The sequence below is a fragment of the Girardinichthys multiradiatus genome, chromosome 3 (genome assembly GCF_021462225.1).
Source record: "Girardinichthys multiradiatus isolate DD_20200921_A chromosome 3, DD_fGirMul_XY1, whole genome shotgun sequence".
NCBI lineage: Eukaryota > Metazoa > Chordata > Actinopteri > Cyprinodontiformes > Goodeidae > Girardinichthys > Girardinichthys multiradiatus.
Window position 1 is genome coordinate 40,876,250 of NC_061796.1, and position 14,554 is coordinate 40,890,803.

General features: G+C 40.7%; 1 protein-coding gene across 1 annotated transcript in view; it reads right to left on the reverse strand.

The window, feature by feature from the left end:
* The window catches only part of dgkb (diacylglycerol kinase, beta), a 120,984-nt gene that overhangs the window by 51,661 nt on the left and 54,769 nt on the right, over nucleotides 1-14,554 (reverse strand). The window contains exons 16-20 of the mRNA XM_047361167.1: nucleotides 14,309-14,382; nucleotides 13,690-13,764; nucleotides 8,594-8,679; nucleotides 6,854-6,943; nucleotides 4,119-4,279 (exon numbers count right to left, since the gene is read on the reverse strand). Coding sequence (XP_047217123.1) covers nucleotides 4,119-4,279; nucleotides 6,854-6,943; nucleotides 8,594-8,679; nucleotides 13,690-13,764; nucleotides 14,309-14,382 — 486 coding nt within the window. The remainder of the gene's footprint in view (nucleotides 1-4,118; nucleotides 4,280-6,853; nucleotides 6,944-8,593; nucleotides 8,680-13,689; nucleotides 13,765-14,308; nucleotides 14,383-14,554) is intronic.

Sequence of the window (14,554 nt, forward strand, 5' to 3'; positions counted from 1 at the left end):
GTTTGCAAGTCTGATTGTATAACACTTGTATAAACACACCTTCAGTCATGATACAGATATTATGACTAAAGTGATAGATTGTTGACATCTAAAGAAGGTGTTTTGGAGAAAATATATTTTTTATTGGACTTTGTGAAATAGCTTCATATTACCTGAAGTCCAACTCAGTCCTGATCATTCCTACACGACGATTCCTCCCAGAAGTGGATTCTTCTAAGCGGCAAATTCAGTAAATCTAACCAAATTATGGGATTAAAAAAGAAAACTTCCCGAACGAGTCAGAGAAGGGACTCATTTTCTTTTTGAGATCCTGTTGCTATTAAATCTTTTTGTTTGCATCTTACGCAACGTTACATATGTCTATTTTTGTGTAAAATTCCTGCAAGTGATGTGTTGTTTTTCCTGCATAAACACCATGGAAGCTCCTTCAGTTTAGGCTTACCAGGTTATCTAGGTAAGTCTCCTTTGTTATATTAATATCTGGATAAGGCACTTAATTCTTCTTAATGTACCATTTGACTTGTGCTGAAAGTTGGATAATTACAACATGATTCTGAAGACTGAAAATGTCCTGTTCCCCAAATTTCCTCCACGTATGTTATAGTAGGTATTGAAATATTATGAAGAACGCTATTTAACGCTTGTTTACAGGAGAAAGGACTGTCAAATTTCTTTGAGAGCAGCTGGAAACTCAAAACCTCAAAGAAGGAAACATGAGAAAATAATATTCTTCTAAAGTTTCTTTGATTCCAAAACATTGAACCCCACATCAGTCTGCTGTGTGAACGTTAGTATTGGCCAGTTGAAAAATTAGGCTGATATTTACACCTTTAAAAATACTAGCCAAAATTCTAGCAGACCATAGAAGTGGTTCTGCACCAATCTCTGTGTTCTGCTGGATAAAGAAAAAATTTTAATAAAATAAAAAAAATGATTGTCCTGTGCTTTCAGGCACGGCTGCCCTGATTTTTTAATATACACTTGTATTGCCAGTCCCTTACCGCCGAAAACCAGGAACATTCTACAGGAGCTGCTGGTTTAGTGATGCTGTGGACCAGTCATCTACTGATTAAATCTACCCATTAATACTCTCACTTAAATCTTTACGCCTTCTCAACTTTTAAATTAACTTTTAGTATCTCCAATATTTCATTGTTTTGTCTGATTTGTTCGAAGTTTATGTATCCCCGATACCATTTCTCTTCTTTAGTTAAACCATCTTTTCCATTTTTCTCAATCATTTACTATGAAGTGCAGTCATATAGGTAACTTTTGGCTTTTACAGTAGGAAATTATTGCAGTAAAACCTAGAAAATGTTATAAACACATCCTCTTGCAGACATCACCATATGTTTTCCTCTTAAGACAGATTGAATCCATTTGTCTCCTCTATCACAATGTTAACTAGGCCTGTCCTTTATTATCCTCAAACATGGTCATTAGTGGGCCCGGGATGGAGGTGTTATTCAACTAACATTTGTGAGGCCATGCATCACTTATGTCCCTGCCACAGACTGTACAAATCTCACAACCCCCAGTGGATCCATTCAGACACCTGCAAATGTCAATTACCATATTTCCCCCTGACATTTATGGGTAATGGCTAACATGAGCTAGGTGAAATCAGAGTCATTATCTTAGAGATGGGCAGAGGAGGTGTTGACGGCTCCGTAAACCCAAACAGATGCAAAAGAAGGCTTATTTATCGATCAGTGGTGGTTAAAGCTTGAGCACATCTCAATAAACGCCTAACCACGATGTGATCAAAACAAATAAATTAAATGATTATGCTGTTGCTGCGGGTGCCCTATGATGTATTACTTTTTAAATTCTACCTTTAATAGCAGATGCACATATTGAAAGAGGCAGTTTCATTTTTACTTCACTGATGTCTGCTTCAGTTACACTTTCACAGACAAACACACCTCGGGTTTGACCTTTCACCTATGAGAGCTATATTTTTCCAGATCCCTTCTAATGGCTTCACTGGACATTTTATTTAGTAAAAACTCTCATTCTCAGTGTTTGTGAGACAATTTTACAAATAATGAGTGTTTTTACCACGTTCATTGGAAAATTTCAGTCATGAAATAATTGTTATGGTGAGTGATATACTAACATTATTGGAACTAACAGGTTTCTTCGACATTTAAAAAGTATAAAGACATCATGTTATAGATGCAAAGTAAAATTGCAAGAATCAGTCTTGAAAAGCCCTCCCACCTTTACAGAACCAGCATAACAAGGAAGGCCAGAGCTTTTCTTGCTGACCCAAGTCATCACCTTTTTCATAACGGCAGGCTGCTGCCATTTGGTCCCAGAGATATGGCACTAAAATGCTAAACAAAATGCACAGATTTCAATGTGTCCCTGCTAGTTTTTACTTGATCAATAATTGTACCTTACTGGCCTAGTTCAAGCCTAATTTGTATCTCGAATGTTATTATGCCCACACTGCTGTCTATGCTGTTGCTTTTCTTCATACAATTGTTCTTTGCCAGCTGCAAAACAAGCTGGCTCTTGGGGATAAAGCTTATCTTAATCTTCATCCAACATTCAATGTTTTAGAAAAATTAGTAGTATTTATTCATCACTGGCTATTAAAAATAGAGCTCACATTACCCTAGGGTCACCTCTGATTGGTTGATCAGTCCCTTGTGACATTTTTTCCTTTCTACGTGTATTTTTCAAACAGACTTGGACAGTGACAATGGAATGATCACCCCTTTTAGAGTCTGTTTTGGTTATTTTTAGCTTGTTTGCATCTTTGCAACGTTATGTTTGTCAACCTTTATGTAAACTTTCTACAAGACTATATTTCGTTTTTTGTCCATTAACACCCTGTAACCACACTCAGCTTCTTTTAGCACTTCTCTTTAAGCACGTCGCGATTTGTATCCATCCCAGTTCCTTCATGATTCAAAGGGGGTAAACCACCAAGAAATATAAAGCCCAGTACCGCCTTGCAATCTCGCAACCATTACAGATTATTTTGTCCTTCCAAATCACACAAGTTGCTTGTTTGAGATCACAGGCCATGTGTGCTTTCAAAGCATGGAGTTGAGATTATGGAACCAAATAGGTGTGGTTTACAACTCACAACATTCACCTGGACAATGCATGAGGGGAATCTCTGTGTCATATTACTATGCTAAACTCCTTCCACAATTCTGTATTACCCCTTAAAGTTCTGGACCTGCCTGGACCTTTTAGTTATTCAGGAGGCTTAAAGAAAGTGAGACACTCCTTTTCTGCTGTTGTAATGGTTTTGGTGTTGCCTAAGTCGATGGTTTCTAGTGGTTCAAAGACTCAATCCATCCTTCTTTGGTTAAAGCCAGATTCTAGCATTTAGAACTACCCTTCATTTAGGCATCTGGGAGGCTGACAAACTCCCAGATGCCTGTCGAGGAATCTCTTAGCAGTGTCAATCGCGCTTGTGTACACGCTGCTCACACTCTCCCCTGCACAGCACGTACAATTGTACAAGAAAACGATTACCGGTATGGTGCAGCTGTGCTAATGACGCTGTGCTAATGATTTGAGGACTGGGTTTGTAGTCAAAGTATGGGCAGGCCATAGTCAATGATGCCTACCAGTGAACGTGCCATAGCTGTTTATCCGCCGTCATCAGTGGTCCTGCATACTAGTCTGCATGTTCATGACATACTCCGCTGTGGAGGGAGGGCTGTAGCACAGCAGAGAGCAAGGGACAGTGACCTGTGAGGTGTGCTTGTTCAAATTTCCAGGCTAAGCCCACAGTTTTCTCAGAGTTCCCTACTGCAGCTTTAACAGTTTATTCAGTGCTATTTTAAAAGTTAATTTCCTAGACTAAATTTCCCCATTAGTATTTTGTCAATAAGTTGTGTTTTTATTATTTAATTCTTAATCTTATTGTCTATTTATTTTATGCTTCTTTGGTGAAGATAATCAGTATTGTAGTGTGAAGCTGGTCTGAGCAGAACCTTTTGTACTCACCAGTTTTTGTCAATTGTCAGTTAATAAATTAATCTCAATCTAAAGCTGCTCTACATAATCATGAGATTTTTTATTACATCCTTTATCATTTGGAACTTATTAAAAGAAAATAGAAGTTCTACTGTTTGAATATCAAGACTCACCACTCCGATGGAGAAGTAGTTGTTCATAATGCTGTAAGGCACCGGGTCTCCTCGCTCATCCTTGTCTGTGGGCGTCACATCGATCTTCCAGCGATCCAGCATCACTTCTGTGCTATTCTCAATGTCCCGAAGTATCTTCAGGAGGTTTTCACCCTCATAGCCTCAGAGAAGCACAAGACAGGTTAGAGATTAAAACAGGTATACAGGTCCTTCTCAAAATATTAGCATATTGCGATAAAGTTCATTATTTTCCATAATGTCATGATGAAAATTTAACATTCATATATTTTAGATTCATTGCACACTAACTGAAATATTTCAGGTCTTTTATTGTCTTAATACGGATGATTTTGGCATACAGCTCATGAAAACCCAAAATTCCTATCTCACAAAATTAGCATATTTCATCCGACCAATAAAAGAAAAGTGTTTTTAATACAAACAACGTCAACCTTCAAATAATCATGTACAGTTATGCACTCAATACTTGGTCAGGAATCCTTTTGCAGAAATGACTGCTTCAATGCGGCGTGGCATGGAGCAATCAGCCTGTGGCACTGCTGAGGTCTTATGGAGGCCCAGGATGCTTCGATAGCGGCCTTTAGCTCATCCAGAGTGTTGGGTCTTGAGTCTCTCAACGTTCTCTTCACAATATCCCACAGATTCTCTATGGGGTTCAGGTCAGGAGAGTTGGCAGGCCAATTGAGCACAGTGATACCATGGTCAGTAAACCATTTACCAGTGGTTTTGGCACTGTGAGCAGGTTCCAGGTCGTGCTGAAAAATGAAATCTTCATCTCCATAAAGCTTTTCAGCAGATGGAAGCATGAAGTGCTCCAAACTCTTCTGATAGCTAGCTGCATTGACCCTGCCCTTGATAAAACACAGTGGACCAACACCAGCAGCTGACACGGCACCCCAGACCATCACTGACTGTGGGTACTTGACACTGGACTTCTGGCATTTTGGCATTTCCTTCTCCCCAGTCTTCCTCCAGACTCTGGCACCTTGATTTCCGAATGACATGCAGAATTTGCTTTCATCCGAAAAAAGTACTTTGGACCACTGAGCAACAGTCCAGTGCTGCTTCTCTGTAGCCCAGGTCAGGCGCTTCTGCCGCTGTTTCTGGTTCAAAAGTGGCTTGACCTGGGGAATGCAGCACCTGTAGCCCATTTCCTGCACACACCTGTGCACGGTGGCTCTGGATGTTTCTACTCCAGACTCAGTCAACTGCTTCCGCAGGTCCCCCAAGGTCTGGAATCGGCCCTTCTCCACAATCTTCCTCAGGGTCCGGTCACCTCTTCTCGTTGTGCAGCATTTTCTGCCACATTTTTCCTTCCCACAGACTTCCCACTGAGGTGCCTTGATACAACATTCTGGGAACAGCCTATTCGTTCAGAAATTTCTTTCTGTGTCTTACCCTCTTGCTTGAGGGTGTCAATAGTGGCCTTCTGGACAGCAGTCAGGTCGGCAGTCTTACCCATGATTGGGGTTTTGAGTGATGAACCAGGCTGGGAGTTTTAAAGGCCTCAGGAATCTTTTGCAGGTGTTTAGAGTTAACTCGTTGATTCAGATTATTAGGTTCATAGCTCGTTTAGAGACCCTTTTAATGATATGCTAATTTTGTGAGATAGGAATTTTGGGTTTTCATGAGCTGTATGCCAAAATCATCCGTATTAAGACAATAAAAGACCTGAAATATTTCAGTTAGTGTGCAATGAATCTAAAATATATGAATGTTAAATTTTCATCATCACATTATGTGTACTTGCAGCTGTAATTACCGTGAAAGGTCTTTCTACAAAGTATTGACTAAGAGAGGCAGAATTCAAATGCATGCCACACTTTTCACAATTTTATTTGTGAGATTTTAAAAAACATCTTTCATTTTCCTTCTGCATTACATTTTTTCACTACACTGTGTTGTTCTATCCATCCATTGTCTATAATCGTTTGTTCTTGCAGGGTCATGGGGGGGCTGGTGCCTCTCTATACATTGGGCGAGAGGCAGGGTATATCCTTGACAGATCACGATTCCATCACAGGGCAACACAGAGAGACACAGGACAGAAAACCTACATGTGAAAACTCAAACCTAAGCAATTTATTCATTTGACCTACTGTAACAGTCATGTTTATGGACTGTGAGTGGAAGCCAAATACCCAGAAAGACTCAAGATCGGGATTTGAACCAAGGACTTTCTTTCAACAGTGCTATCAACTGCACCAGCGTAGAGCACCTCTGTGTTGTTAATTTTAATTAATGTTGTTCTATCAAATCAAAACCCAATAATTAACATTGAAGTGGGTGGCAGTAATCTGCCAAAATGTGAAAACATTAAAGGGGTATGAATATATTTGTAGGGCACTGTATTCTTATAGACTGAATAAGAAACATCTCCCAAATAAATGCTCACACTTTTAAATAATGAAATTCAAAGTTGATAGAAAATAATCATCCATGACAGTTGGTTAAGTTAAATAATCCTCTTTAACCTGTAAGTCACCTGAAAATATTATATTCAAATCATAAGGTTATAGCTGACAAAAAGTGAGCAAGACAGAAGGTTTTAATCTTAATCATTTTAGACAGGGTTTCTTTTGTATTTCACAATGTCTGAACCTTTTTTGCAAACAAGTTTGATTAATTGATGATTAATCAAGAGTACACATATCGCCATTACTAAAAAAGTGAAGCATTTTGTTGAGTGATATGTATCCACTTTCCGCCAGTACCTCCTCCCCATCGCAGACATCTCGCCAGGTCATTGCCCGTGCCAAGAGGAAGTATACATACTGGGGGGTTCCTGTCCAGGTTGGCCTTATCTGGGACAGTGTGACAAATATCACAACGTATCAAACAAGGTCAAACCCAGAAGACAAATTCACTACACAAACCTGCAATAAACAAGTCAACTCCATTTTGCACCTTTTCTTTTAAGAACAAGTCAATATGGACTTCCAGTTGTACAGTCTATTTCAAAAGCCATATTTTGCTTGACCGTTATTACCTACTATTGTTTAGATTGATAAAAAATTGAGGCAATCTTTAGAGAAAATGAACAAGTTACACATCCTCAAGTCCAAACAGAGGTGAGTTTTCTTTTTCTAAATGATGACTAATATATTGTTTTTACCTCTCTCACGTAATCATCCTATTTGACCTCCCCTGAAAGCACAGAGCACGATAAATGTGTTTATATATGACCAAAAAATGATGCTTTATCACTGAGGCTGAACAACAGGAATGATGGAGACTGAAAACCAATGAAAATAAATTTAATTTGCCTGATAAAGGGAAATTGACAGTTGTAGTTTTAGCATGTCATAGGTTACTATGTTATTCCATTTAGGGTAAATTCAAGTTTATTTTGCACTATGTTTTTACTATTTATATACTTTTTATGCAGATGACACAGTTGCTTTGTTCATCTTCATCATTATTAACTTTAGCAACCTTATTTTGACAAGGAAACTAAGGTTTTAAATACAGTTGCTGCATACATTTTCCTGATAAGTTAAGAAAGACTTTGGCTTCAGTAAGGGGTACTCTTAACAGTTGAAAAAGTTAAGAAATTACTCTGCTTAATCTTGTAGTATTGACATGCTAATGTTAAGGTTGACTTGCTAACTTTAATGCTTCAGTTTAGACTTGACAATAAACATTTTCATTACAGTTTCAGTTATTAGTTTTTTCATAACCTCTCAAATCCTCCAGTTCAGGTTGCCAAGCAAACAGCTGTAGCAGAGGGGCATTATGCTTGTTTATGATGGTTAGCTGTGAATGTTCACATGCTTATATTTTTAGTATATCTATGGAAGACACAGAAATCACAGTTAGAATTTGGAAGTGCACAAAAATGCCTGGCTCATTATATGGGACACCTTATACTGCTTGGCAGCAGGATTAGCTTAAAGGGTAATTTGTATGCAACAAGATTTGTTATTTTACTTGAGCTGACAAGAATAGAACATTTTGTTTTTGTTTGTTTTTTCTGGCCAGGACATTTTATTCTTTAATTCAATTCAATTCAATTCAGTTTATTTATATAGCGCCAAATCACAACACATGTCGTCTCAAGGCACTTCACAAACAACTCATTGCAAATCAAAAGTCTTCATAGGTCACTGCTACGGCATCATTTCAATATATTAGCTGTTGGACACGACCCAAGAAAACTATTCTGCCCAGATGTGTCAAGAACAACCAACAAGAACTCCAAAACCAGAGCGGCAAGAACAAAATGATGTAATTTTGTTCTTGCCGCTATGTGATGAAACAACAAATTTCTTTGTACTTGCAGAGTATGTATAGGCCTTAAGGGTTTGCAGGATTACTGGCAAATTACGTATAGGATTTGACAATATTTTGTGTTCCACAAAATCACAAAAAATGTTTGATTTCATGTTTGTGAGAACTACTCTATATAGGCCCTGACTAAATTTAACAAAATAATTGAAAAAAATACTATGTACCGATAAAGTCCAGGATCCAACCCACAGTGCCATCTCCTCCGCAGGCCAATACTCTGAAATCAGGAACGTCTCGAAAGAAGTTCAAACTGCAACGATATAAGTTGGTGTTTGTTGTAACATCAGTGTATATTGAAGTTATTTTTTTACAATGAAGAATAATTTAAATACTTAAAATGCAAAGATTTCTTCTGGTAATAAATAAAATAACTTAAGTCAAGTTAGAGCCTTTCTAACAATTTCTTGTATTTGAGATTATACACATGACAAGAATATATTTTGAGTCATGCAGCTTACTGTACTGCAAACTGCACCTAATCCTGCAAAAAAACACATGTCGCATTGATATTATTCATTCGGTGAGGTACACCGTCTGTAGAAAGACTAATTGGATCATGACAGGCAATGTTCAGTCCAACTTCCTCCGTTCCTTCACAATAACAAAGCCCTAACTGAATGAGCCGGCCTCGTTGCCTTGTATGACGGGTAAATGACTCGCTCAATTACTCTCCAACTGGGGCTGCAAACCACATTAGACACAAAAACAGACGGCTGTGAACATGAAAGGCAACTTTGGGGATATTTAAATACCAAGAAACAAACACTTAATTTGCTGTAATTGCATTAGAGAGGCAGCTAATTGACAGCAGTGTACGCGGCTGCCTAGGTCTGCAGTGTCCGTTGGTGACGGACTCTCCCTGCTAATTTGTGCTGCAGTGAGTTCACTTGGCAAAATATTAACAAGGTTAAAGCTGGGGAAGGTCATCGGTTGTGCTGTCAGCTCAAAGAAGGTGCTAGTGCTGGATCTCTGCATCCAGCACTAGGTGATCTTTCATTTAACATGAGAGGAAAATAAATTAAATGAAATTGCTGGTGTTGAAAGCTCTTCTATCTCCTCAGGCATGAGGTTCAAGCCTCATGTATCCTTTGTTATCAGTGGTGTGCTACTTTTTATTTATTTTCCATAAATCAAAAAGATGCAGTTTTTAAAGTCTAATCAAAGCCAAACAACATGGCAGCACGGCACCGAGACATTCCAGTGTGTTCCAAACGTTGCTGGACGCAAGCGGCAAAGTGAAGGAGCCTCGTGCATGTAAATGATCCACTCACTTTCTTAATCACAAATGTGAACCGCAGAGGACCCGACTACATCCACACCACCAGTCTGCGGCGAGCTGCTCGTCTGGATGTGTGATCACATGTTGCGTGGCAAGAGCTTCACCCACTCTGCATCCGTCAATCATTTGTGTCATGAACTCTCATATAGTCTTATGCATACACAGCCACTGCTTTTGTGAGGTTCCTGCATGACGCCGTCGTCTCCAGTATTTGTTATATGTGAACTCACCTCATTTTGGTCTGTAATGTGTGAGGGAGGAGAAAGTGAAGACTGTAATGCTAAAGGCCTCTCTTGCATGTGATGATGGTCATTATGTGTGAGCTACAACAGAGCATAAACAGAATGACAAATGGGCTCTCTTCATTTTTAAAATGAAAGATGAATATATGTTAAATGCAAACAAAACTCTATATCCAGTTCTGGTTAGATTACCAAATTAATAATTAAACATTAAACAGAAAATCTGTTTTTATGTGGTGGTATGATTGTTGTAGTTTAAAAATATAGGAGGTCTTAACTTATCCCAATTAACTTCAACTCTGAACTTGAAATTTCACTTAAATATAAAGAAATCTCTTCTTTGACAGCTGGATTTAAGGAGTAAATATAGTCATATGCATAGTGTGTCATCTGTATGTTAAAGTCTGTGAAAATGAGACAAAATGAACTTAAGCCATTGAGACTATACATCTCATACTGTATGCATTTGCTGTTATTTTATGTCAACATTTGTTTAAGAGTGGATACATTTCACATTTTGTAGCCATGTGGGGAAAGGTATACTCTATTTATGGATGACCCCCAGATGGGTCCCAACTCCACATTTGGGAACCATTGGTTTAGAAAAGAAACCATTGCTGCCTATCAATCTAGAAAGGACTATGATGTTCATTACTCTACAGTGAGAACGATTATTTATCAGTGGAAATGATTTAGGACAGCTGCCTATTAGGGAGTAAATGTACTCATACTCGTACTCATCGTTCATCTGGGACCTGGGCGTGGGGTCAACAGACTCAGTAGAGACACCCAGACTTCACTCTCCCCAGACACCTCCTCCAGTTCCTCCGGGGGGAGCCTAAGGCGTCCCCAGGCCAGCCAAGAGACATAGGCCCTCCAGTTTGTCCTGTGCCGTCCCGGAGGCATCCAGTATAGATGCCCGAGCCACCTCAACTGGCTTCTCTCGATGTAGAGGAGCAGCGGCTCTACTCCGAGCCCCTCCCGGATGGCCGAGCTCCTCGCCCTATCTCTAAGGGAGTGCCGGGCCACCCTACGGAGGAAGCTCATTTCAGCCGCTTGTATCCGGGATCTCGTTCTTTCAGTCATGACACAAAGTTCCTGGCCATAGATGAGGATAGGAACGTAGACCGAACGGTAAATCGAGAGCTTCGCTTTTTGGCTCAGCTCTCTCTTCATCACAACAGACCGGCACAGCGCCCCCATTACTGCGGCAGCCACACTGATACGTCTGTCGATCTCCCACTCCATTTTTCCCCCACTCGTGAACAAGACCCCAAGATACTTTATTTTCTCCAGTTGAGGCAGGAACTCCCCTCCAACCTGAAGAGGACAAGCCACCCTTTTCTGGTTGAGTACCATGGCCTCGGACTTGGAGGAGCTGATTTTCATCCCAGGTCGCTTCATACTCAGCTGCGAATTGCCCCAGTGCATGCTAGGTGTTGGCTAGAGGGGGCCAGCAGGATCGCGTCATCTGCAAAAAGAAGAGATGAAATCCACTGGTCCCCAAACCAGACCCCCTCCGGCCCTTGGCTGCGCCTAGAAATCCTGACCATAATAGTGATGAACAGGACCTGGAGTCTAACATGCACCGGGAACAGGTCCGACTTAGTGCCAGCAATACGAGGAGCAGTGTGGTTTTTGTGGAACACTGGACCAGCTCTAAAACCCTCTACAGGGTACTCGAGGGTTCATGGGAGTTTGCCCAACCGGTCCACATGTGTTGGACTGGTTGGGCAACTCAACTGGTCCAACACAACCGGTCCGCGGACCAAATTCCTGCTCTGCACTAAGGTTCTATGTCTCCAACCTCCCCCAGAATCTGGTCAATGCTCTCCCGGAGGTAAGAGTTGAATACCTCCCTGACCGAGGGCTCCGTCAGACATTCCCAGCAGACCCTCACTATATGCTTGGGCCTACCAAGTCTGTCCGGCTTTCTCCTCTTCCAGTGTATCCAACTCAACACCAGGTGGTGGTCAGTGGATACCTCAGCTCCTTTCTTCACCCGAGTATCCAAAACATGTGGCCGAAGGTCTGAAGACATGACAACAAAGTTGATCATTGACCTCCTGCCTCGGGTGTCCTGGTGCCAAGTGCACTGATCAACACCCATGCTTGAACATGGTGTTCATTACAATCCGTGACTAGCACAGAAGTCTAATAATGAAACACTACTTGGATTCAGATCGGGGAGGCCATTCCCTGGAACCAGGCCTGGGGTCGGGACTCGTCGGAGAGCGCCTGGTGGTCGGGTTGCTCTTCACGGGACCTGGCTGGGCCAAGCCCGAACGAGAGACCTACGGTTCCCTCACCTGCAGGAGGATCTATGAAGGACCAGTCCAAAGAGGATCGGGCAGTGGATGAAGGTGGAGACCTGGATGGCCTGGTCTCCGGATGCTTAGGCTGGCTCAGGGAGTGAATGTCCCAACACATTTCCCATAGGTCAAACTGGGCAATGCACACAAAAATGACAAAATAAACACTATGTCAGATTCCTAAATGTAAAAGTTTAACATGCTAACTGGTAAAGAAAAAGGCCAGAGTATGGCTTGTGTGGCAGGGTTGCCAACAGAACTAGTCTTCTTTCTGAAAGGGATACAGTAGCATGACCTAGGTTTGCAAAGTTGCATCAAAATTATTTGCATCAAAATTAACCACAAGGAATGATGTTCATTTGACGGATGAAACCCAAATACAATTGTTTGGCCACAATGCACAGCACATGATTGGAGAAAACTAAACAGTATATCAGCACAAGTGTCTCACACCACCTGTCGGGCATGGTGATAGAAGGGTAATGATCTGGGTTTGTTTTGCTGCCACAGGACTGCGGCAGACATTTAGTCGATAGTGAATTGCTCTGTGTATGAAAGTATTCTAGAGTCAAAGGTCAGGGCATCTGATGGGCAGCAAAATCTTAGCCCAAACTGAGTCATCAACAGGACAATGATCCCAAACACAACATCAAATCTACAGCAGAATGACTGAAAAGAGTTACAATTGCACAGTCAATTTGCAGACCTCGACCCGGGTGAAATGCTGTGGTGGGACCTTATGAGAGCTGTGCAGACACAAATGTCTGGAAACCTCAACAAACATAAGCAGTGTTTTAAAAAAAAGTCCGTCAACATTTCTCCACATTTAATAGAGAGACTAATAAACTCATACAAAAAATGACTACATCAATGTTTTTCTTCTAAATATTGTTCTACAAGCTGTTGAATTATGGGGGTTCCTTGTTTCCACTTCTTCATTTTGGCTTCATCTCTTTAATTAAATACAGACAATGTGGAGTCTGTTGTGCGTGTTGAGCTCAAGTTAGATTTAAATGATGTTGGAACCAGATAAAGCCATCTGAAGCTCTGTTAAATGTTAAACCTGGGGTCAAAAGGGGGTGTACTTTCTTTTCCAATTACTGCATGCAAAATATATCCAGTCTTGAACATATTTAGACACAAAAATACAGCAAATAAATATGAGACGTATTGCCTAAGTAGGTCAGGCTTCTGATACATAAATCATGATGTTCTTCGTTTATACCATGGCAGTAAAGGTGTTATTTGTATGTTTGACCTGAAAATTATTTAAAATTATAAAACATTTTAGCAACAACATCAATTAAAACCTGCATTGGTGTTACCATCTGAATTTGTACCACCAAACACTTTAATAACTGCATTTTGCAAAAATTAAAATGAATGAAAATGTTATTTGACTTTTTACAAGGTTTTTTCCAACATACCCTGGCATTGGCCCATTCTTGGCAAGGTTGTACACTTGTCTCGGGTTCAGGAGATACTGGAACTTTCTGTAAATCCTAATAAGAAAGAAACAGCAAACAACAAAGTAAAGGAAACTGTAGTACTTGACTTTATCAAACGCTGACTTGGTATATGGGGGGAAAACGCAGAGCCCTGTCTTATCAGACTGTGACAAGCCAGCTGACTGGGCAGCAAGGCGGAAAAAATTACCAAAGTCCCCTTGAGGAGAAACCATTAGAAAGACTAATTCATTTTAATTTCAATTTCATTATATCAACTGGCTGAAGTCATATTTTGATCTCATAATTTAAACAGATGAGGGCCGGCATAATAAGAAGTGAATGAATATGTTTCAGTAATAACCCAATTAGCCCTGGGTTAAAGAAAGGGACCCAGGTTGGGGCGTGACAGTGAGAGGAGTTTCTCTCTGATGGTGGAGGCAGCCGACGCTTTAGGTAAATCAGATTGTGTTTTTATTTGACTAAGTCAGCCAAAAAGCACTCGTCAGACCAGAGGCCATGCTGTTTCCTCCCCTTTGTAGCGGAGGAGCAGGGCTTCAGAGGGCCCCTTGTAGCATGTTGAGACAGGTTGTGTACTTACCTCTCCCCCTGCTTCCCCCCGCTCTTTGGATTGACAAACACCAGCAGAGGATGAGTGCCCTCTATTGTTGTGATCTGTGTGGAAGATGTCAAAACAAAGCCTCGGTGTTTGGAGACTGCAGGATGCTTCACAGGAATTCACTTTCAAGCCGTATCCCTCAGACATTTTATCAAGTATATACGGCACTTCCAAGGACTGTACTGCCCGCCTGCCATCTGCACATATTTCCTGTAAACCGGTCAAGGC